The following is a 24,984-nucleotide window of genomic DNA, read 5'->3' on the forward strand; positions in this document are numbered from 1 at the left end:
CATAAAAAATGTCTGAAAATCAGAGGCCGTTTTCCCTTAAAAACAGCTCTGTCTTTTACCAACGTTTTTAGTTTGCCGTGTGAACATACCCCAAGAATTACGATATACTGCAATACATTAGTATTGCAGTATATCATGTAAGTGATCCGATGACCACTGTTTAAAGTCCCCTAGGTTGACTTCTAAAAAAAAAAAAAAGAAGAAAAAAGTTAATCTATTTCAGTAATTCAATTAAAAAAGTGAAACTCATAATATAAAGATTAATTACACACAGAGTGATCTATTTCCAGCATTTTCTTCTTTTAATGTTGAGGAGTATGATAACAGTTAAAGAAAACGCAAAATTTAGTATCTCAGAAAATTTGAATATTATATAAGCCCAATTTAAAAAATTACTTTTAATACCGAAATGTTGGCCTACTGAAAAGTATGTCCAGTATATGCCCTCAATACTTAGTCGGGGCTCCTTTTGCATGAATTATTGCATCAATGTGGCGTGGCATGGAGGCGATCAGCCTGTGGAACTGCTGAGGTGTTATGGAAGCCCAGGTTGCTTTTATAGCGGCCTTAAGCTCATCTGCATTGTTGGGTCTGGGGTCTCATCTTCCGCTTGACAATACCCCATAGATTCTCTATGGGGTTTAGCTCAGGCGAGTTTGCTGGCCAATCAAGCACAGTGATACTGTTATTACACCAGGTATTGGTATTTTTGGCAGTGTGGGCAGGTGCCAAGTCCTGCTGGAAAATGAAATCAGCATCTCCATAAAGCTTGTCAGCAGAGGGAAGCACAAAGTGCTCTAAAATGTCCTGGTAGACGCTGCGCTGACTCTGGACCTGCTATAACACAGTGGACCAACACCAGCAGATGACATGGCTCCCCAAACCATCACTGACTGTGGAAACTTCACACTGGACCGCAAGACACTTGGATTGATGCCTCTCCACTCTTCCTCCAGACTCTGGGACCTTGATTTCCAAATGAAATGCAAAATTTACTTTCATCTTAAAACAGGACTTTGGACACTGAGGAACATACCCTTCTTGTAAAGCCTTAGGAAACCTTTGCAGGTGTTTTGTGTTGATTAGCTGATTAGAGTGTGACACCATGAGGCATATATGTTTCACTTTTTTAATTGAATTACTGTAATAAATTTACTTTTGATGATATTCAAATTCATTGAGAAGGACTAATATATATCTATCTATCTCAATATCTATCTCTATATATATTAAAAGTTTAAAAAAAACACATTTTCCCTTTTTTTCCTAAAGTAATGTTTAAAAAAAATAAGAGTTAACATAACTGGCATCGCTGCATCTGTAAAAGTTAGAACTATTACAATCTAATGTTATTTTACCCGCTTGGTGAATGCCGTAAAAAAAACAAAAACAAATTGCTGTTTATTGGCCACCTTAGCTCCCAAACAAATTTGAATAAAAAGTGATCAAAAAGTCGCATGTAGCCCAAAAATGGTACCAATAAAACTACAGCTCATCCCGCAAAAAATAAGCCATCACACTGTTAAATTAACAAAAAGTTAATAGTTATGGCTCTCAGAATGTGGCAACACAAAACAAATTATTTTTTTTAATGGTAAAACATAAAAAAAAAACAACATATTTTTGGTATTGCAATAATCATATCAACCAGTAGAATCAAGTGAACATGTAGTTTTTACTGTACAATGAACGCCGTAAAAACAAAACCCCCCAGAAGGTGAAGCTGCCAGGGCTCACCCAGGAGCAAAATGGTCACTTGAGTGCAGAGATTACATTAGAGGAAGTCTGGCGCGCCATTAAGACCTTATCTAACGAAAAGGCCCCGGGTCCGGATGGATTCACAGGGGAGTTTTTTAAATCTCAGAGAGGAGATCAGCCCTACCTTGGTGGCATACTATAATATTTTACTAGGCACGAGGGCTTTACCAGCAGAGGCTAAAGTAGCGCATATAAAGGTGCTACCCAAAAAGGGGAAGAATCCTCTTGACCCGGGGGCGTATCGTCCCATTTCGCTGATAGACCAAGATCAGAAATTGCTCACAAAAATTCTGGCCAATCGGCTGGCTATGTATCTACCCATACTGGTGGGAAAGTCCCAAGTAGGCTTTGTAAAGGGCAGGGCAGCAGTGACAAATCTACGCAAGGTGTTGACGGTGCTAGAAACAGTCAGGCATGATCCTCAGCCAGGTACCAGGCCGGCACTTTTAGCGCTAGACGCAGAGAAAGCCTTTGATAACATACAATGGGAATGGCTGGGGATGGTGCTAGACAAAATGAACATTCAGGGAGACTTCCGGGTCTTCCTGAAGGGAGTCTACAATAGCCCGCAAGCACGTGTTCACTCCTCAGGGTTCCTATCAGATCCCTTCCAATTACATAAAGGAACACGACAGGGTTGCCCCCTATCACCCCTGTTATTCAATCTGGCATTGGAACCTATGGCTAGATACCTGGAGGAATCGGATATGTTCAGAGGCATTCAAAAGAAAACCAAAAAAGAAGAGTTGACGCTGAAGAACTGAGAAGTAAAATGTTTATACAAAAAGAATACTTTATTGACAATAATAACACACTATAAAAAGAATCCAAAAAACCACAGTAAAAACAGGGATCTTTGGCTGATGCATGTAATCAATACCATGTGACTATGCAAGAGACTGGTACAAAAAGTGCATGTGCGTCTTGAAAGAGGGTAATGAATGTGTATATGTGTCCGTTAAATGGCAGTCTATGCAAAAAGTAGTTCAATGAAATACATGTATAAATATACAATATGATAGACTGCATAGAAATGGATCAAATGATTAAAAATAGCAAGACAACGGATAAAGCAGCACAAGTGCTACATGACATATGAGGTACATAGGAACGAAAACATGCAGGACACAGTAAATGGAAAAGTAAATGGAATATTATATGCAAAGTCAAATAAAGTCTCACATACCCATGGTAGTTGGACGAGGTAAGTGCAGCCAAAGTCCACCCCAACGCGCGTTTCGGCGCTAATGCCTTCGTCTGGGGGTGGTGTAGGGTAGAGGTCAGAGGTCTTTTATTCGGACTAGGGCCAATGAGCTGTGTAAGAATCAGCTGTGGCATATACGTGCCAGTTGTATTATGTTTCCTGTGTGATTATAGGTCGCTGTCTTATCGTGGCCGGGATAGGGCACACACGTCAGTGTCAGCGACGGAAGGTCCAGGCCGGAAGCACGCGACCGAGTCAACAAGGCTCGGTCACGTGGATCAAGCGAAGGCCTGCCGTAGATGACAGAGACGGGGGCCGTACCACAACCACCAATGAGAGAACGACACAGGAAAAACGACATTATGAATGGGAGAATGTAAACAAAAGGCGAAATTTGTATGCAAAATAACGCCAGATAGAAGATGTGGAATAGCAACAAAAAATCGTGAGTATAAATTAAAACAAGGACAATAGATATATAGTTAAGAACAAAAAGTTCATAATAAAAATGCTGCGAATAGGTGCAATAGAGATGTATATATAATGTGATGTGTAAATCAACATTTGTTAAGGTGTATAAAACTAAGACACAGTGTAGGTGAATAACGCAACACTGCCAGTGTGACTAAGGCTTTGTAATAGGTAAAACATGTGTAAAAAATGATAACTACGTGACTGAAAAAAAGAGGGGGGGGGGGGAAATAAAAAATGAGTGTTGGTGCTCATTGGATATAGAGCAAACGAGTCAAAAAATGAATAACTAAAGATAGTGCTATGTATAGCAAGTGAATACATGTAGAATAATGAAGAAGAAAAGTGCAATACAAATAAATAAATGAATAAATAGTGTTGATCTTGTTTGGAGAATATAGGTGTAATTGGGGTGGTGTGGGTAATAAAGAATTATATTGAATAATGAATCATAAATAATGAAAAATAAAAAAAGAAATAATGAAATGAAATGAAAAATGGAAAATAAAAGATGAGAAAATAAAAAAATAATAAAAAACTAAAATAAAAATGAAAAATTAAAAAAATTGAAAAAGGGGAAAAGAAAAAATAAAAATAAAAATAAATTAAAATTAAAATTAAAAAATAAATATATATTATTATGATGCAAAGAAAAATGAAAGTGAAAAATATGATGAGAGCAAAGTGCAAAGATATTATGGGATCACATTTGCATCATCTGTGATGGTGTCTAGTGCCACACAAATAACAATGAAACAAATTATTAATTACTCGTTAATAAAAGTGACAAATATGTTAAAATAAATACAGTGAAGGTGGTGAGATAAAATAAATATATTTAATGGGCTACATAGAGGCATTCAAGTAGGGTCCTGTGCAGTGAAATTAGCCCTGTTCGCTGATGATGTCATACTTTTTATGTCGAATCCTCAAGAGCATTTAGGGAAGGTTTTTCAATTTTTACAGGAATTTGGGCAATGCTCGGGATATAAAGTCAACATAGCTAAGAGCGAACTGCTGGAGTTGGGCAGGCCATTGCTTAAGACCTTTTGGCAATCCTTGGGTTGCGGGATATCACCGGTTGAGCACTGCATTACTTATCTGGGTATCAAAATAGGGAGGGTACCAGACACTCTGTATGGCCTAAATTATCCCCCGTTAATTAAAAAAATACAAGCGGAACTCACTAGATGGGGCCAATTGCCGTTGTCCCTCCTGGGAAGATGCCATCTGATTAAGATGGTTAGTTTCCCCAGATTGCTGTACCCCTTTCAAACACTTCCTCTATTATTGAAGCATGTGGATGTCTCGAAACTGACGGCTTCATTCACTAAATTTATATGGGCAGGAAAAAGGCCGCGCATAGCACTTACCAAGCTCATGATGGGTAAACAAGAAGGGGGTGTGAACTTTCCGAATGTCAGGGGTTATAACGTGGTCTGTCTTTTTCGCCATGTAATAGATTGGCTTCATGAGACAAGCAATTATTCCAACTTAGATCTGGAAGGGGAGTATGCCTCACCCTGGAACCTAAAAGCTTTGTTACATTGTAGAGTTGCTTCTCTTCCGTGCCGGCTCAAAACCTCCATTGTATTGAGAGATACAGTTCTAGCTTGGAAAGTGGTACGTAAACAGTTTGGGCTACCTCACCTGGTCTCGAAATATATGCCGTTAAGCGGACATCCAGAGTTTTTACCGGGAATAGACAAGGGGGACGGAATTGCCTCATGGGGGAGGGTAGGCATGGGCAATGCAGGGGATCTTATGCACACAGAGGAAAAGAGGTGGTTAACTGGGGAGGAAATCACCACTAAACTCAGATACATAGCAGGGAGGGTCAATTTTTTGCAAGTACTTCAGGTACGAGCATTTTGCACCTCCAGGCTCAGGGATTTGAGTAAGGAAGCTACCTCGCACACTCTGGATGAGGTAATGGGTCCAACAACTGGGCGGGCGACTATTTCGGGGCTGTATGGAGCATTGAGAGATGGTTTTGTTCGGCCGCAATCAAGGATTAGTTTTAAAAGCTGGGAACGGTGGACTCAGGATCCAGGTATAGGAGAAATCATACTGGGGGGTTGGGAGACGGTACGGAAGAGTGTGATAAATGAGAGCTGGAGGGAAACCTATTTTAAGTTGATGCATGCAGCTATATATGGCTTTAATATTCTGCCTTCACAATCTTTCCCTGACCGCATTACAAGTTGTCCCAAGTGCAATACACCACTGACGAATTTGTGGCATGGAGTGTGGGGGTGTGTACATACGAAACGATTTTGGGGGATGGTACAGAAATATATTGAGGACCATTGGAAAACGAATCTCCCAATGACGCCGCAAGCGCTACTATTCCATCAGGCGTGGCCGCCGGAGGAAGAGGGTGCTCGAGGATTGAGATCACCTCTCGTGCTGGTGCACACGATTCTACTGGTAGCCTTGAGATGCCTCCTGAGTAAATGGCTAGAGGCAGACATGCCGGGATTAGAAATGATTGTGTCGCGGCTGAAACAGTTATTGGTTCTTGAGAGGGTGGAGGTGGAAAGGCGGAAGGAAACGGGAACCAAGAAGCTATTTGATAAGTGGCAAACATTCATAGAATCGCAATGTACAGCAGCCGAAATAGCGGAAATTGTTAGGCCCTTCCAGTACACAAAGTGGTATTGTACACAGCTCTTGGCAGGCACTTTAGGGGGGTTGCAACTCTGAATCAGCTGGGGGAAAAAGGATGAGTAGAAATTTATTGATGACCTAGGTCGTGTCGGGGTTGGGGGAAGTCATGCTTTCGGTCCATCTGAAGATAGACAATTATGCCATGTTCATATGTTTATGTGTTATGTTGAATTTAATTCAAAGTTAATTCCATGACAGTAGAGTGCTGCGCACTCATGATGTAACTTTTACGTGAAATGTTTGTAAGAAAATGTGAAAACTGATAATAAAAAGGATATTTCAAAAAAAAAAAAAAAAAAAAACCCCCCAAAAATGGCGCAATCGCTGTTTTTTGCCCATTTCACCATGCAAATTTTTTTTTCTGTTTCCGAGTACATTATACAGTATTTAAATTATGTCATGAGAGACTACAACTTTTCCTGCAAAAAACAAGCCTTTAAAAGGCTGTCGAGGAAAAAATAAAATAAAAGTTATATATATAAAAATGAAAACAACTAAAATTGGTCAGGTCATTAACCCGTTAGTGACCGCCAATACGCCTTTTAACGGCGGCAACTAACGGGCTTTATTCTGATGCATATGCCTTTTTACGGCACTGCATCAGGATAAAGTAAACAGAGCAGGAAGCGTCAAATCTCCCTGCTCTCTATAAGTATCGATCTCACCCGTTTAACCCCTCAGATGCGGTGCACAATAGCGTGCACAGCATCTGAGTGGTTTTGGAGAGCGGGAGGGAGCTCCCTCTCTCTCCCACCGACAACCGGCGATACGATCGCCGAGTGTCTGTGTCTCCAATGGCAGCCGGGGGCCTAATAAAGGCCCCCAGGTCTGCCTGGAGCGAATGCCTGCTAGATCATGCCGGAGGCATGACCTAGCAGATGCCTGTCCGTTTTAAACGGACAGGCAGTAATACACTGCAATACAAAAGTATTGCAGTGTATTATAATAGCGATCGGAGAATCGCATATTAAAGTCCCCTAATGGGACTAGTAAAAAAGTAAAAAAAAAATTTGAAAAAAAATAAAAAACCCAGCTTTTCCCCTTACAAAATGCTTTACTATTAAAAAAACAAAATAAAGTAAAAAAGTTACACATATTTGGTATCGCCGCGTCCGTAACGACCCGACTATAAACCTATTACATTATTTAACCCGCACGGTGAACGCCGTAAAAAATGTAATAAAAAACTATGGAAAAATTGCTGTTTTCTGTGAATACTGACTTAAAAAAAATGTGATTAAAAAGTGATCAAAAAGTCGCATCTACTCCAAAATGGTACCAATAAAAACTACAAGTCTTCCCGCAAAAAGCCCTCATACAACCGCATCGGCGAAAAAATTAAAACTTTACGGCTCTTCAAATATGGAGACACAAATACAAATAATTTTGAAAAAAATGCGTTTTTACTGTGTAAAAGTAGTAAAACATACAAAAACTATACAAATTTGGTATCGTTGCAATCGTAACAACCCGCTGAATAAAGTTATTGTGTTATTTATATCACACGGTAAACGGCGTAGATTTAAGATGCGAAAAAGAGTGGCAAAATTTAAGGGTTTTTTCTATTCCCCCCCCCAAAAAAAGTTAATCAATAAATATGTCCCCCAAAATGGTGGTATTAAAAAATACAACTTGTCCCGCAAAAAACAAGACCTTATACAGCTATGTCGACGCAAAAATAAAAAGGTTATAGCTCTTGGAATGAGACTATGGAAAAACATAAAAAATGGCTTGGTCATATTAGGTTTAAAATAGGCTGGTCATTAAGGGGTTAATAGAAATCTTCGTTGTTTACATAGGTCTCAGGCACACTTCAGTGAAATGCTTCAGTGTGCTCTCTGTTTTTTTTACAGATAGCACACTGAACCATTCATTTCTATGGGGCCATGCACACTTCCGTTATTTTAACGGTTCTGTACGTCCGTTCCGTGAAAAATAGAACAGGTCCTACTCCGGTCTGTTTTTTGCGGATCAGTCTCGGCCTTTCTATTCATTTGGTCCGTTAAAACAACGGACCCGCACACGGAAGCCATCCGAGTGCGGTCCGTGTTTCGCGGATCCGTGATTTACGACCGTATATTTGGCAACGGATGTGTTCTGGAGGCCTTATAGCGGATAAAAATCTGTCCTAGCCATGTGATGGATACAGCCTTTAAGAAACATTTTTTTTTAATTTTAAAAGGGAAACGTTCTTTAACATGGCTGTCTATAGATAAAATGATGAACAAACTAGTTATAGTAATGAGTACACAGTGAGGTAACCATTAACAGGTAGGAATCAAAGTGATCAGGAAGACTGTCTGCTATGTACTAGCAATACAGAGCAGAGATGAAACGTTTAATAAAATATTAGGCTTTTCTTATACTTCGGTGCACTACAAACGTGTTCAGATAACTTTCACAGAGAACACGTACGACTATGAAGCCATGTGTCCCAATGCCCTAAACACAACACAAATCCAAAACTCTGATCGAAGCCTTTGTATTCAACATTTCACAGCTGTGATGTGACAACACTTTCATAAAAGAATCAAAACATATCACCCTCTGACAGTTTCATCGGGTCCAATCAGAGCAGGGCTTCAAAGGCTGGATGAAATAAAACGTTCACAGAGGTAACGGGACGAGATGTAAGAGACAGAAATCTGGAGAAAGATTTCTCTTAACCGGATCAGTGCTAGAGAAGAGTTATGCGATACATTATTTTACCCCTCAAAGCCTGGACTGAGGCCGCCTCACCAAGAAGCAGATTTTGGGTCCCGTTTGTTTGGAAACTACTTCATTTCAACTTCTTTTTCTTTGTTTTTACAGCCTTAAAATCCAAAGAGAGTCTATAGATTTTTGGTATGAGATGGTTTAATGATTGATTTTTTTTTTCTTATGTGGGGTCTCGGTTTACATTAGGTTTCTCATCTACTGTACGATCCGTGTAACTGTGAAAATTTACGCCACATATGCCAAACATATCCATTTGGCCCTATTTACAGATGGATGCCAAAACTGTCCTTTCAGCAGCTGCCAGGCCGGTATGCATCGGCATACCTTTTTATTTTTTTAATTGTATAGGAAAGCGTAGTTTGCTGCACTCCCTTATACTGAGGCATCCTGCAAATAAAGTATGCCACGCAGTATATTTTTTGAGGGACTATGGGTGATGTATGCACCGTTTGCCTATACAGTGACATAGGTCAGAGGCTCCCATCGGATGTATATGTTGGGAAATTTTCCTGACTTATATCTCCAATAAAAGACTGAAACATGATGTGAACAGAACCTTATTTATTACCTGTTGCTTATCCAGCTTAAAAAAAATTATGCAGCACTGGACAAAGATTATCAACATTAATATCAGTCCCTAACCCCCAATGGGGATCACTAATTTTCCTAGGTCGGCACATGTACACTACGGCCTTTTTTCACAGGAGGCAAATTAGTATATTTTTGAAGTGTGGTCGGAAACCAGAGCACCCCGAGGAACCCCATGCAAAGACGGGAGAACAGCGCAAGATAATCACCTGAGTACAAATACTCATTATATGTATATCTATGCTACGATTGTATGTTGTGTGTCATTTACTTTTACTTTTCAGCAACAACGTACGCAAAGATTTGTGCTCACAGACTTTTTACAATTTGATATAGAGCTTTATACAGTAGTCATCATGAAAAGACAGCTGGATTCCCATATAGGAGTCCAGGATTAGGTGTTTACTGTGTAGAATGAACAGACCATGGATGGATGTCGAGATTACCTCTGTGCATGATCCGGCGGGAATGCATATGTTCCACAGCACTGCACAGCTGCACAAAGTACTTCCATACTGTCCTCTCTGGTATTAATCTCTTCTGTTTCTTAAAATACTATAATGAGAACAACAGGACAATCTATGTTATAAAGCGTTAACATTAAAGTTGAAAGATCACAAAGAAAAATAAAAAATATATATGAAAAAATACAAGAAAATGATTGTAACAGAGGACAGACTGTAAATGAACCATTTCAGAACCAATCTCATGACCTTCTTAGCCTTTGGAGGTATCATAACCCATTTCCCACAATCATCAAATCAACGTTGTGGAACACAATAAAACCTGACAGGTGGAGATGCGGTCTTCATGTAATGAGCAGGTTTGGTCTTAATTACCTTGAACAACATATTTAGAGCCTCAGAACACTAAACTGAGGCAAATGGAATAATTGCCCAAAGCAAACTCTGTTACTATAAAATATTCTTCACTATAATAGTAATTCGGAAAAGCTAAAGAGGTCTTCACAGGAGTACGGAATCTGGCATCTAAAACCAAGCCTCGACCAATCTTAATATTGAGGTCGCCATTATAATGAACAAATCTGCCCTGGCCAAGATGCCTTCCTGCCAGAGTTGTCTATGTTTGGCAGCTGAGTACCTACGACCATATTGCAGAAGGCCAGTTTCACTTGTCTTGGCAAAAAAGGTCACAGACCACTCCTGCTGGGCAAAGAAAACACACAGCGCTTGATAAATGACAGCCGTTGTGTTCTCTTTTAACCCTACATTAATCTTTGAAGGTAGCAGAACTTGATGTATTATTACAGAGCCACATGATACTGTCTGTGATTCTTAGCTCGCATGTATCTTCTTGACTGTGGAGAAGGGACCACCAAAGGAACAGAGCGGGTTAGTGACAGGGACTACGGCACGGGAAGTTTGAGTGCTACCAATGTGGAGGGTATGCAAGGTCCCTAAAATGTGTACTAGTATGTGTCTACAGTGTGTGCCATAATATGGCTAATGCTACTTCATTGCCTTGTCTACTGTAAAGATACTGCTTAACGTTCAGGGCAAGGGTAAAAGCTGTAATATGACTCGGATAAATACATGGCGATGGCAGACATCCTGAAGTGACAGATATACAACCTTGGAGATAATCATTTATTATGGATCAGCATTTACAGGCCACTGTTTTGATTGTGATACAAATGTACATATGCACATGATACATAAACGGCTGAACAAAATAAACTTTCATTATACTATAATAAATTAAAAAAATGACCGTGAATCCTTCTGAAATATTACAAAATCAGTCATTTATTTCATATTGGAATAAGTGGTGTTAAATGATAGAGCTCTGTGATAATCCTACTGTGCCTCAGGTTTGTCATTACTCATTGTAAAATACATAAGGAATATGTGACCAATCGCTGTTCCTTAAAATTGGTACTTGAAAACAGAATGGCCATACCTAAAATTACATACTGCGCTGAGCAAGAATCTGCTGTGAATATTCATGTGAATTGAAACCTAAACAGCGCAATTCCAGGACTGCATTTTCTTAGAAATTACAACCGTTTCCATCAGCTATTTCACAAAAATAGTAATAAAGCAATCTTATTTTTCTATGCACATTATTACTAAAGTACTCACTAAACATATGTATGATACTTAAAAAGACATTCCGCATCTGCAAAATAAAGACCTTTGGTCCTTACTTTAATCATTTGAGAAAGATCTCCAGCATCTGCCAACTCCAAAACGATGTTCAACTCATTGTCTTCAATAAATGAGTCCAGATACTTGATAATGTTTGGGTGGTTCAATTGCTGCGTTACAAAAGACAAAGAGAGAATGGATGAACAGCAGCATCTGAATTTGTAGAAAAAGAAAACATTTTAAGAAAAATGAGCTCTTATTAAGAAATGTAATTTCTCGTACTACCTTGTCCATATTTTTTGCATGTAGAGTTTCCATTACATGTCTAAAGTTTTAGGAAAACTTTTTGTCAGTTTAAACTCCAATCACAGAAAAGGTGGTTTACATAACATAGTAATCTATGCAATAATCACCTTAAAAATATAAAAAGTCATTTTATACATTGATAATATTGCAGTGTACACATCATGAATATGTTAAAATGGAGATTGAACAACACAGGAGAAATGGCGGCTTTGTACTGCCCCTGCACCATGCTTCTTACAGGCGTGAATTTTCTTGCTCTATCCTACAACGTTACTAGAGAGCCCTCTTCATGCTTCTCAGGTACTGAGTAACAGACAGGGGACCTACTTGATCTTTTTTTTGGGGAGTGGTGTTACGGGGCACCCATGGATTCAGCCCTTAATGCCTCTCTGCAGCTGAGAGTACCGTCATTCCCACCTGTCCCCATCTTAGTGCTCCTTACCACCCCTGGCTTCCCCCTTACACGGAGCAGCTCAGGGTCCACATGAAGGCTTGTGACTCAACAATTTGTAACTAATTGCAGCATTAAACAAGTCTCCTGTTTGATCCAGAATATTTACTTACATCCATGGCTGATACTGGGGCTGGCTGGGTCCCCTTTTCTAAGAGCCCATTGGCTCACTAATGACATTTCTCCTCTAGACTCCATTTTATTTCCAAGGCCTTTATGGACTCTTCTTCTCCCCTTCTGATATGACTTTGAAACTTTGCTTCCATATCTCTACTTACTAACCTGGGCTGCTCGCCACAGTGCTTCACTATAACTCAGGCTATAATAGAAATCCTCAGGATTGTCTATCCGAGAACATATTTCTGAACACGTTTTAAAAGAAAAAAAAACACAACACATTCCGGACTGTGAACTGCATATATGATATGTGTACAGTGGCGGATTAAGAAGACCATGGGCCCTGGGCTGTTACCCAAACTTGGGCCCCCCTTCTCCACCACCACCCTGCCGCGCCGTAACTATTGCTAACACTACCTAAACACTAGTACACAAAGTAGGCACATTATGCACAAAGTACACACAGTACGCACATTATGCACAAAGTACGCACATTATGCACAAAGTACGCACATTATGCACAAAGTACACACAGTACACAAAGTAGGCACATTATGCACAAAGTACGCACATTATGCACAAAGTACGCACAGTACACAAAGTACCACATTATGCACAAAGTACGCAAATTATGCACAAAGTACGCACATTATGCACAAAGTACGCACATTATGCACAAAGTACGCACATTATGCACAAAGTACGCACATTATGCACAAAGTACACAAAGTAGGCACATTATGCACAAAGTACGCACATTATGCACAAAGTACACAAAGTACCACATTATGCACAAAGTACACAAAGTAGGCACATTATGCACAAAGTACGCACAGTACACAAAGTACCATATTATGCACAAAGTACGCACATTATGCACAAAGTAAGGACATTATGCACAAAGTACGCACATTATGCACAAAGTACACAAAGTATGCACATTATGCACAAAGTACGCACATTATGCACAAAGTACACAAAGTACGCACATTATGCACAAAGTAGGCACATTATGCACAAAGTACGCACATTATGCACAAAGTACACAAAGTACGCACATTATGCACAAAGTATGCACAGTACACAAAGTACCACATTATGCACAAAGTACGCACATTATGCACAAAGTACGCACATTATGCACAAAGTATGCACATTATGCACAAAGTATGCACAGTACACAAAGTACCACATTATGCACAAAGTACGCACATTATGCACAAAGTATGCACAGTACACAAAGTACCACATTATGCACAAAGTACGCACATTATGCACAAAGTACACACATTATGCACAAAGTACACAAAGTACGCACATTATGCACAAAGTACCCACATTATGCACAAAGTACACAAAGTACGCACATTATGCACAAAGTAGGCACATTATGCACAAAGTACGCACATTATGCACAAAGTACGCACATTATGCACAAAGTACGCACATTATGCACAAAGTATGCACATTATGCACAAAGTATGCACAGTACACAAAGTACCACATTATGCACAAAGTACGCACATTATGCACAAAGTACGCACATTATGCACAAAGTACGCACAAAGTACGCACATTATGCACAAAGTACGCACATTATGCACAAAGTAGGCACATTATGCACAAAGTATGCACAGTACACAAAGTACCACATTATGCACAAAGTACGCACATTATGCACAAAGTAGGCACATTATGCACAAAGTACGCACATTATGCACAAAGTACGCACATTATGCACAAAGTAGGCACATTATGCACAAAGTATGCACAGTACACAAAGTACCACATTATGCACAAAGTACGCACATTATGCACAAAGTACGCACATTATGCACAAAGTACGCACATTATGCACAAAGTACGCACAAAGTACGCACATTATGCACAAAGTACGCACAGTACAAAGTACGCACATTATGCACAAAGTACGCACAGTACACAAAGTACACAAAGTAGGCACATTATACACAAAGTATGCATAGTACACAAAGTACACACGAGTATGCACATTATACACTAAGTAGGCACATTATACACGAGTATGCACATTATACACAAAGTACACCTTGTAAACACATGAATATGGACATTAAACATACATGAATATGGACATTAAACATACATGAATATGGACATTAAACATACATGAATATGGACATTAAACATACATGAATATGGACATTAAACATACATGAATATGGACATTAAACACACATGAATATGGATATTAAACACACATGCACTTACCTTTTATGTCTTCACTGCAGCTCTTCTCCTGCTCACAGCACAGAGCCCGCCGACAGTCTCCCCTCCCCCATGTCCCGACAGCTAGCAGCAGAGATGTTTAGAGCAGGGAAGGGGGGCTGGAGGGGGAGCTTCTAAAGCAGCACAGACCACGGCTGCTAAGTAGAAGCAAAGCTCCCCTCGCCTGACAGGTGCGGTCCTGGCACCGGGGCTCCCTCCGGTGCTAGCGACGCCACTGGGCATGAGGGGGTGCGGGCGGTCATAGGCTCCTTGGGCCCCCTGGCAGTCTTGGGCCCCGGGCGACCGCCCGAAACGCCCTAATGATAATCCGCCACTGTATGTGTACCCAGTTTACTAGAGTCGTCTAGGGACACTATTGTGTAATCTGTAATATTAAATGGACCTATATTGTTCCTACACTGTTCAGCCATAACATTAAAACCACTGAAAGGTGAAGTGAACAACATTGATTAGCTCATTACAATTACCCCTGGCAAAGGATTTGGATATATAAGCTAAGAGGTCAGTTCCTGAAGCGGATGTGCTGGAAGCAGGAAAAAATGGGTAAGCGTAAGGATTTGGGTGACTTTGGCAAGTACCAAATTGTGATGCTTTCACCCAGTTGTCTAGCAATCACCAAAATGGCAGGTCTTGTAGGGTGCTTTCTGATATGCAGTGCTAGCTACCTACCAACAGTGGTCTGGGGAAGGACAACCGGTGAACCGGCAACAGGGTCTTGGGCACCAAAGTCTCATTGATACGAGTGGTAAGGCAAGGCTAGCCTGTCTGTTTCGCTCCTACAAAATAGCTACTGTAGCACAAATTTTTGAAAAGGTTATCATGCTGGTTATGATAAAAAAGCAGCTTGCTGCGTTTAGGGCAGAGTAGCCGCAGACCAGTCAGAGTGCCCATGCTGACCCTTGTCCATCACCGAAAGCGCCTATAATGGGTAAGTGAGCATCAGAACTTGACCCATATGAAAAAATACAACCTGGTCTGATGAATCAACGTTTTTTTTTACATCATGCAGACGGACCTGGTGTGGGCGTCGCTTATCTAGGAAAGAGATGGCACCAGGATGTACTATGGGTTGAAGGCAAGCCGCCGGTGGAGGCAGTGTGATGCTCTCTTCAATGTTCTGTGGGAAACCGTGGGTCCTGGCATTCATGTGCATGTTAATTTAATATGTACCCCGTACCTAAAGATTTTTGCAGACCAAGTACGGCCCTTTATATCAACAATATTAACTAATGGCAGAGGCCACTTTCACTAGAATAATGCCCCTGCCACACTTCAAAAATTGCAATGATTTGAGGAACATGACAAAAAGCTCATTGTGTTGACATGGCCTCCAAATTCTATAGATCTCAATCCAATTGAGCAGCTGTGAGATGTTCTGGAAAAATAAGTCCGATCCATGGATGCCACACCTCACAACTTCCAGGATTTAAAGGATCTGCTTCCAACGTCCGGAAAGTGTTCAGATACCACAGGACTTCAAAGGTCACATGGAATGTAAGCCTCTACGGGTCAGAGATATTTGGGCAGCACGAGTGGGAACTACATAATATTAGACAGGTTGTTTTAATGTAATGACTAGACTGTGTATATTGTGTGTTTGTCATGCATTTTGTATAACAATTGGTACTTGGACTTTACAATAATGCTACATTTTAATTTGATATTCCGTGGTCCTTCTGTAATCATTTGTTTGTTTGTTTACTATGTTTGGTATCCAATGTGCCAGTACATGCCTGCGCTTCTGTCTTTTTTTTTTTTTTTACTATGCAGATTTAAAAAACATAAAAAAGCAAATAGAAAAATGGGATGCAACAAGGTTAACTATAAAAAGATATATGAAGAATCTTAAGGTGGCACTACATATAAGCTGGATTTTATACACAAAGATTTCAGACCAATTTCAATATCTGCTAGATCGACTTGCGTAGGACGTTAACTCACACAGATATTTTATTAGGATAGAATACATTTTCGTCTTCGATATCTGTGGTTGGTTGGTAACGATTGGTTAAACAAAATATTCCTATTCCCTATAATAGAGAGGTCTTTGAGATATCTTTCGGATACCGTTTACACGATACATGTTAACAATGGTGATTGGTAGACAAAGATTTTTAAGCAGGTCAGATCAGTTTCCTTGCAGATGAGACAGATTTCAATCATGTCAATTGGCCATTTACACAGACAACAATGCAGAATGTACGGGAAAACTGTGTGTAAAAACGCACATAAGATAGATTGTTCGACCAGTAGCTATTCCTCCCAACGCCGCCATAAATATACACGCTCGGCCGAGCGTGCATGTTTTTTCAGTGGAGAGGGGGAAAATAAGATGCCAATAGACCCCTCTGCCACGGGAACAATCGATCATGCATGTTGAAAACTAAGCAGCCCGATCCTTATTTCCTCTAAAACTTGCAGACAGGGGAAAGCGAGAGTCCCCTATGCACATTAGATAGTTGACCGATCCTTCTGAAATTGGTGGGTTCGACCGAGTTCTGTCTAATGAGTATGGGTATTAAAGAACGATATAGTTAGCATCATTTTCACTGCCTGAAATTGCGGATAGCAAGGTACAGTAGATTGAACTCCTCTACAGGGAAAATATACTTCAAGTATATATATATCGCTTTAAATCCACACTGACAAAAAATAAAAATACCTCCAAAATGGGATCGGTCAATGAACAGAAGAGGGACTAAGCACTTTACTTGACAAGTTACTTTTAAAGCACTAACTGGGGATGCGGACAGACAAGAATAACTGGTTCTCCCCCTTCCATTTTATAGATTGTAACCTTGGACTATTATGTGTTAAAGCAGTAGACAAGGGGCTCTCCACCTGCTCCATATGCCCACAAACTGCTGACCTTGTATTGTATTAAACGGTTTCTCGGGAACCTACTTAAAACTTACATTATTGTTACTTTTGATTTGTTGAGCTGCTTGTAAGCTGACTTCTGTGCGTTCAGGGTTTGTATCAGACATAATTTATAAATGCGTACACATTAGAAAGGAATGCCCTACAGGCAGTAAAACAGATACACTCGCTGCTCATTCGCAACGCAATGTGACTGCTCAGACTGACTCACCAGATTTTGAGCTGTTTGATGCTGTGATTTGAGTGTTTAAACGGCATTTTTTCTCTCCGCAGGGATCCTGGCTTTGAGCATACTTGCAAATTTTCAAGTGTGAAATGTTTCAAAAATATATATATTCAGCAAAGCAATGCCCACAGGCCACTAAATGTCTTTCTGAGAGATTATTGCCTATAAAATATTAGGAAGATTTGGGAAATTCCGTCGTGTTATGTCAAATATATCTTAAACCAGCTGGAATTTACAAGTGCACATAGAGCCTGTATTCATCCCGAGTCATGAGAGTTAAAATACTGGACATGCTGATCTACGACAAAACGTCAGTATGTTGTGCATGAGGAGAGTTTTTCTTTTACCTACAGGAAATTACTTAAGGGGTTGTCTGGTTTCAGCAAATTTATTTTATTTTTAGTATAATTATAGGAATTTCAAATTTTCCAACATACTTTCTGTATTAATTCCTCACGGTTGTTAAGATCTCTTTGTTATTCAGTTGGAACATTCATTTCTTTAGTTCCAGTGGATAGAATTTTGTCCATGGTCATGTGATTGACATACAGGACCCGGGATTGTTAGAAAACACAGCTCTGATACACATACTGTAACTGTAACGATCCCAGCACCTGTGTGTCCATCATATGATCACGGAGGGTGCTGCGGCCAGCCCCCTTACGAGGGCCCTGCGCCCCTTTCGTGCTTCAATAAACCAACTCTTTTACGAAATTATTTGGAAGCCCCCGGAAAATGCCATTCCCCAACATATGCCACAAAATACCTGGAATAATCTTCACATAGGTTTTTAGTATGGGATAAAATGTAATTTTAGCAAAAATCTTTGAGGATTTGTAATATTTTTGTCAAGGAAAACAGATAAAACAGTGATTGTTATCCCATTTACTTTTTGTTATGTGTACTGCAAGGTGGATGCAACCTTCAAAAGTTAATTTCATACTAAAGCAGAGATAGTACTTGGAAAATCACGGATACTAGTTCAGATCTATAAAAAAGGAGAGGGGCTTGTACAACCATCCGCTGTTAAAAAAATTTTTAAAAAAAAATTAGTTGCAGGATGCCCTATTCCATTTTTAGTGTGAAGCAAGATTATAGGATTTTTAATACAATTGTATTGTATATACCTAGCATTTCACACAGACAGGCACAGCTATACACACTCAACCCATAGTATTGTCAGCCTATTTTGCTTTTAACAAATTGTCCACGTAGCACCAGGTACAGATGGGCTCCCAGTAGAAATTTCTAAAACATATGGAGAAATTTTGCTGCCTAAATTATTGACTACATTACAGGAGGCTGAGGAAGGAGGGAGGCTACCAGCTTCCATGATGGAAGCTTTGATTATTGTGCTATTTAAACCTGATAAAAAAAATCGGAGTCTCCAGATGCGTACCGTCCCATATCATTGCTCCCCACAGATCTGAAATACTGGCAAAGCTTTTGGCGATCCGTTTAGGAAGTTATAGAATCAGTGGTTCATCCTGACCAAGTCGGCTTTATGCCATCCAAATCCACGGCTATTAACATCCGCCGCTTGTATCTAAATCTTCAGGCGGTCCCAGATAATCCCGTTACTCGTGCGGTCTTCTCATTAGATGCAGCTAAAGCGTTTGACAAATAGAAAGGGAAGGGAAAGAAATGGGAAAAAGAAGGGCAAGAAGCGCTTCTTGCCCTTCTCTTTCCCATTTCTTTCCTTTCCCTTTCTATTTGTTTAATTCAATTTGGTGGTGTACATCAGGGCTAAATTAGAAGCAATAAAGGGTCCTCAAGAGGAATTTTTGTTAAAGCGTTTGACAACCTGGAGTGGATTTATTTGTGGGCCGTCCTGGAGAGGATGGGATATGGACCGCGGTTTATTGGCTGGATCAAGCTTATGTACAAAGATCCGACAGCTCGTTTGGGGGTTAATGGTATGGTGTCTGACCAGATAGTGCTGGGCAGGGGCACACGGCAGTGTTGTCCCCTGTCTCTTCTTCTTTTCTCTATTTCGGTGGAACCATTAGCGACGAAGTTGAGATCCTCATCTGATGTGGTGGGGCTGAAGTGTGGTACATTGGAAGAGAAAGTGGCGTTCTATACGGACCATATGCTACTGTTTTTGGGTGACACAGGATCTCCGCTGTCTTGTGCTGTTAGACTTATAACTGAATTTGGACAATACTCCGGTATTTCTTTTAATTGGGACAAATCGATGAACCTTCCTGTAGACCCCCTAGTGACTCGTGGCTATGCAATTTCGCTATCTCAGAGTACAGATTACTCGCAGAGTTATGGATTTTATCCCGTTGAATCTCTTAGCCTTACTTGGTAAATTCAAAATGAAGACTGAGGCATGGCGTAGACTATCCTTGGGAATGGTAGGAAAGGTTAATCTAATAAAGATGATACTTATACCCCAACGGTTGTAGATTGTACATAATTCACAGGTATGTATCGCTAACTTGCTATTTCAGAGAGTAGATAAAGTGTTTCGGGGGTTCATCTGGGGAGGAGGAATACCAAGATTTAAACTAGAAACGTTACAACTCCCAATAGATGAAGGTGGACTGGCAGTCCCTAATCCAAGGGCGTACTTCTTAGCCTCGCAGTTACAGCATTTTAAGGGATGGGGAGAGAACCAACTTGGGGATTCCAATGGTAAATTTCTGGTTCATTTACTGGGTGAGGGGCCCCTATTTTCTCTGTTAGAATAGCATAAATTTCAACTTTTGCCTAACACCACGCCTACGGTCACACTTATGCATAAGCTATGGATGAAAGGTCTGAAATTGCAAGGTATTACCGGGATCACTAAAATGACACCACTGTGACATAATGCCCGTTTGTGGGAAATCCATCAATTACAGGGCTTTGACCAATGGGAGAGCCGTGGTGCTATATTTGTGATTCACCTTTACCGTGATTCCATCCTTAAATCATTTCAACAGCTTGAGGAGGAGTTTGTAATGCCTAAATCGAGCTTTTATCAGTATTTGCAATTGAGACATGCTCTAGGAGCTCAGGCTCTGGTCTCTTCACTGGAATTACGTTCCTCGGTCATCTTAAATGCACTTGAGAACACGGTTTCCACAAGAGGACTCATCTCCTTTTTGTATAATCAAATTCTGGGATATTTGATTCCCTCACCACTGGATCGATTATGGGAAAGGTGGTCACAAGATGTGGGTGACATTACTGTTAAAATGTGGTGTAATATTTTGGCTGTGATCCCTACCATATAACTAAACGTAGCTCACTGTAGATCACAGCTATTCTGGTCCATAGGGTATTACTGCAACGGATGGGTATTCGGAAAGATGCTACCTCTCAGAGGTGCTCGGATGAGCATGCGGACTCTATGCACATGACGTGGGAATGCTCAGCTATTCAATCTTATTGGGAACAAGTATTTAGCCTTTTACATACACTGATGTTGGTTACATTCCCTCGTACTCCTTTAGTGGGCATACTGGGCTATGTTGATGACTTACCTTTATCTGCTCCTTTGAAATTAACTGCTCAGAAGATATTATATAAATCACGTAAGTTGCTTGTTGTACACTGGTTAGATACTAACCCACTAAGTTATGGGGAACTTAATGGGATAAATGGAGTTATTCGATTGGAAAAGCACATTTATTTAAAATGAGGGGCGAGAAGAAATATGAAGGCCAATGGACGGTATGGTTGGAGACGCCTGATTTACCTGCCACGGACCTTCTTCGAGATTTTTCTCTTCTAATGCTAGGCTCTGCTTGATTGCAGGACTATACATTTTACATAGAATGACTACAAATATAGAAGTCTTTACTCCTTATATATACTTTTTCTAAGGGATTGGTGTGCATGGTGCTCCATGGGTGTTGGGGGAAGAGGGATCCGTAAGTTTACATTGTGTAACAATGTCTGTATGCTGTACATTCTTGTCTGTACACTTGTGTATCTGTGTTTCTTTTTCTTTAAAATGTTAATAAAAACTATTTGATTTAAAAAAAAAACAAAAAAAAAACAACTTGTCCACGCATAGTGGACGTGTGACCAACATGAGATCACATGATTTTGTTGTGCTTTATCTTCCATATAGTGACGAGTTTGTCCTTTATTTGGCCAATAAACTTTAAGATTAAATATTTACATATTTGTTATAAATGTTTTTAAGTTGATTTCTTGGATTCTTTTGGATTTTCTCACCCTTTAGCTGAAGCTCAGCGCTGGGTCAGAATATAAAACTCTAGAAAACAGCTCTATTGCTTGTCTATAGGCGGATTCCCTGCAATGCTGCTTCAGGGAAAACATGCCAACACAAACAGAACAGGTCAGTTGCCACAGGGGTTTCCCTGAAGAAAAGCAAAAATGGTTTGTGCAGCTTATTTAAGCACATGAGACTACAAACTAAATACAATACTAATAATTTATAAGCTGAAAAAAAACTTTTAGAGATACACGCTTTAAATAGAGAACAACAAAGTGTTATTAATTTCTACATTAGACACATCATTATAAAATATCTGGATTAGACACTACTGTTCGACATCACAAATTGTATACATATAGATCAATAAATGAAAAATAAAAACTATATAAAGATAAGTATTTGTCATTCTAACCTTTAGAAGATCGATTTCTTTAATACAGTCTTGCCTGGCTTTGGCATCCATCATTTCAAATATCTGTAGATGACAAAGTGGTTCAACTAAATGAAGTATCAAACAGAGAGTTCAATAATGAAGAGGAATCAACTATTCAAGGTGGAAACAAGTAGATATTCTGGCACCATGTCTATGTATTTGTTATTTTTTTTCAATATAACGGCATAGCATCAGAACTTGGTTTCAAAAAAAATTCTGGATGGACAAAGGATCAGGCTCATTCAGAATTTAGAGCACCGATACGGTATGGTCAAAACAATGGCTGCCTCAATAATTCTTTAGACAATGTGACAGATGGGAGTAACACAAGACTGACTGTACAGACTACATGGGGTTTGTTTATAGTATGAAACCATGGAGACACACAGGTCTGCATAGGAGATGCAAAAACAAAACTGTACAGTGTTTTTAATCAAGGCCATTAGTAAAGGTACTCCACAACCCAAAACATTGGCGCGGTTAATCTGGTGAAGGCTAAAAACAATTCAAAGTCGGAACGGTTCAGGGTTGCCAACCGTACTTATATTTCTGGACGGTAAAAAAATAAAAATAGGATATTTTTTTTAGAGTGTCCGTAAAAATAAAAAATGATGTGTCCATGATCTTTTGGGCGTTAAAGGAACTTCATTACTATCCCATGACTCTATTGATCATTTTAGAAGTCACAGTGCACACTGCTAACGTGTTTATATCACTATTCTAGGCTATAGACATAAATTACTTTTAATCTTTATCATTCGCTTTGGTTTTGAAATTTGTACATAAAATTTTTTGCTTATCTGTGATTTTTGGAAATCTTGTAAAAACATAAATCAATCAGGTTGACAACCTTAGACTTGTTGTTGTTTTCCGCCACATAAATGAGTCGTGCTCAACGTGACTATTTTTTTCCAAGATGTTCGTACATGTTGCAAATAGTGGCGCAGGCGCTTCATAAGTATGACGATTAGCCAAAATGCCATATTTTTGAAAAATTGAACGGAGATAAAAAATAATATAAAATAAATCTAAACATTTTCAGTACCTTAAACGATTTGGCAGGGGCATAACACAGTAACTTTAACTTTTTCCAACAAAGCTTTCCGTAAAGGCATCCTCACTTTATAAAATCTCTATGGCTCCTTTTAAAACCATTTAACATTTAAAGTCCACTTTATTAAAAGTTGAGGGGAGATCTGGTTTAAAGGAAGTCTGCATAAATGTGGCTGAATTTATAAGCATTACTAGAGGTGAAAACAGCTTGTAAACTCTGCATAAGGGATTAGCAGTCGAACCAAGGTCTTCTCTAGCAAGAGCCCAATTTGTTTGCAGTGCATTTTGGTAACCGTGGAATTCAATCCCCGGCCTTATACCTTAACTTTTATTACTCATGAATAAAAATCCTGTTCACTGTAAATACAATGTCATTACATTCTTTTAATGTATAACAAATTATAGCTCAAAATGTCACCCTAAGTCCTTGTTCATACAGTGCAGATTTTGCATGCAATTTTTAAGCCAAAACCAGGGGAGAGCAGATTTATAAAGGCCTCCCGTTATATATATTTCTTCTGTTTAGGTACTGTTCCTGGTTATGAAAAAAAAAAATCCATGCAAAATCTGCAGTAAATGGGTACTGTGTGAACAAAGGCCTAGAGTAATCTGAAATGCTTTCCTGCTATAGACAAACATATAAATTTCGAAACACTAAAGCTGCTGTTGGACCGTTCGGCCGATAGCTATTTCTCCCAACTCCCCTATACACATGAATGCTCAGCCGACCATGCATGTGTCTTTAATGAGGCGAAGGGACTAAGATACTGCCAGAAACCTGTGGCAGCGGCTTATCTCTTGCGGGAACAAAGGATCGGGCATGATAAAATCCAACATTCATAGGTTTAAAATTCCAGAAATTATACAACAGGACATACAATCGCAGTCGTTAAAATAGCAGAACCGGTGTGAATAATTACTCGTGACCCAAGTCATCTGCACATCCAGTCCATTAAAAGAGAATTACATAACGATATCATTACATTGGAATCACAATATGAAAATCAACCCACAAAGTAAAACTATATAAGTGTCGGTGTATATATAGAAAATGCCCATCAATTCAAACACAAAACATGAAGAGATCATATCACCAAGCATTATACATTATATCCTGGCCATTCGGACACATAACGCACATGTGCGGGCTTCCCTCCGTCACTAAGAAACCAGATGAAGGTTTGTACAAAAAAACCAAAAGGGGGGTGATCCTCCCTGGAAACAGGGTAGCGACTTCTTCCTACCAGTGTGATTCCTATTTAACGAAAAGCGATTTTCAAAAAATTGGGGGCATTTAGAGGCACATAATTGGATGCAGTAGTTAAATACTTTACCTGCCCATTTTATTTTCTAAATGAACACACGTGCTTTATGAGGACGCCAGTGGCCGAGATATAATGCTCGGCTATATGATCTGTTTATATTTTCTAAACTGATGGACATTTTTAATAAATACACCGACACCGCTATAACGTTTTCACTTACAGTATTGTTCTGTATGTCTCTTAACTGGACTGGATATGAAGATGACTTGGGTCACATAACTAATAATT

At 39.6% G+C, this 24,984-nt stretch overlaps 1 protein-coding gene across 2 annotated transcripts in view; it reads right to left on the reverse strand.

The window, feature by feature from the left end:
• NEK6 (NIMA related kinase 6) overlaps positions 1 to 24,984 on the reverse strand; it is a 184,523-nt gene that overhangs the window by 47,936 nt on the left and 111,603 nt on the right. For both annotated transcript variants that reach the window (XM_075834220.1, XM_075834221.1), the window contains exons 5-7: positions 22,358 to 22,420; positions 11,577 to 11,687; positions 9,856 to 9,964 (exon numbers count right to left, since the gene is read on the reverse strand). In XM_075834220.1, the coding sequence (XP_075690335.1) occupies positions 9,856 to 9,964; positions 11,577 to 11,687; positions 22,358 to 22,420 (283 nt within the window). The remainder of the gene's footprint in view (positions 1 to 9,855; positions 9,965 to 11,576; positions 11,688 to 22,357; positions 22,421 to 24,984) is intronic.

This window comes from Rhinoderma darwinii, chromosome 8 (assembly GCF_050947455.1).
Source record: "Rhinoderma darwinii isolate aRhiDar2 chromosome 8, aRhiDar2.hap1, whole genome shotgun sequence".
Taxonomy (NCBI): domain Eukaryota; kingdom Metazoa; phylum Chordata; class Amphibia; order Anura; family Rhinodermatidae; genus Rhinoderma; species Rhinoderma darwinii.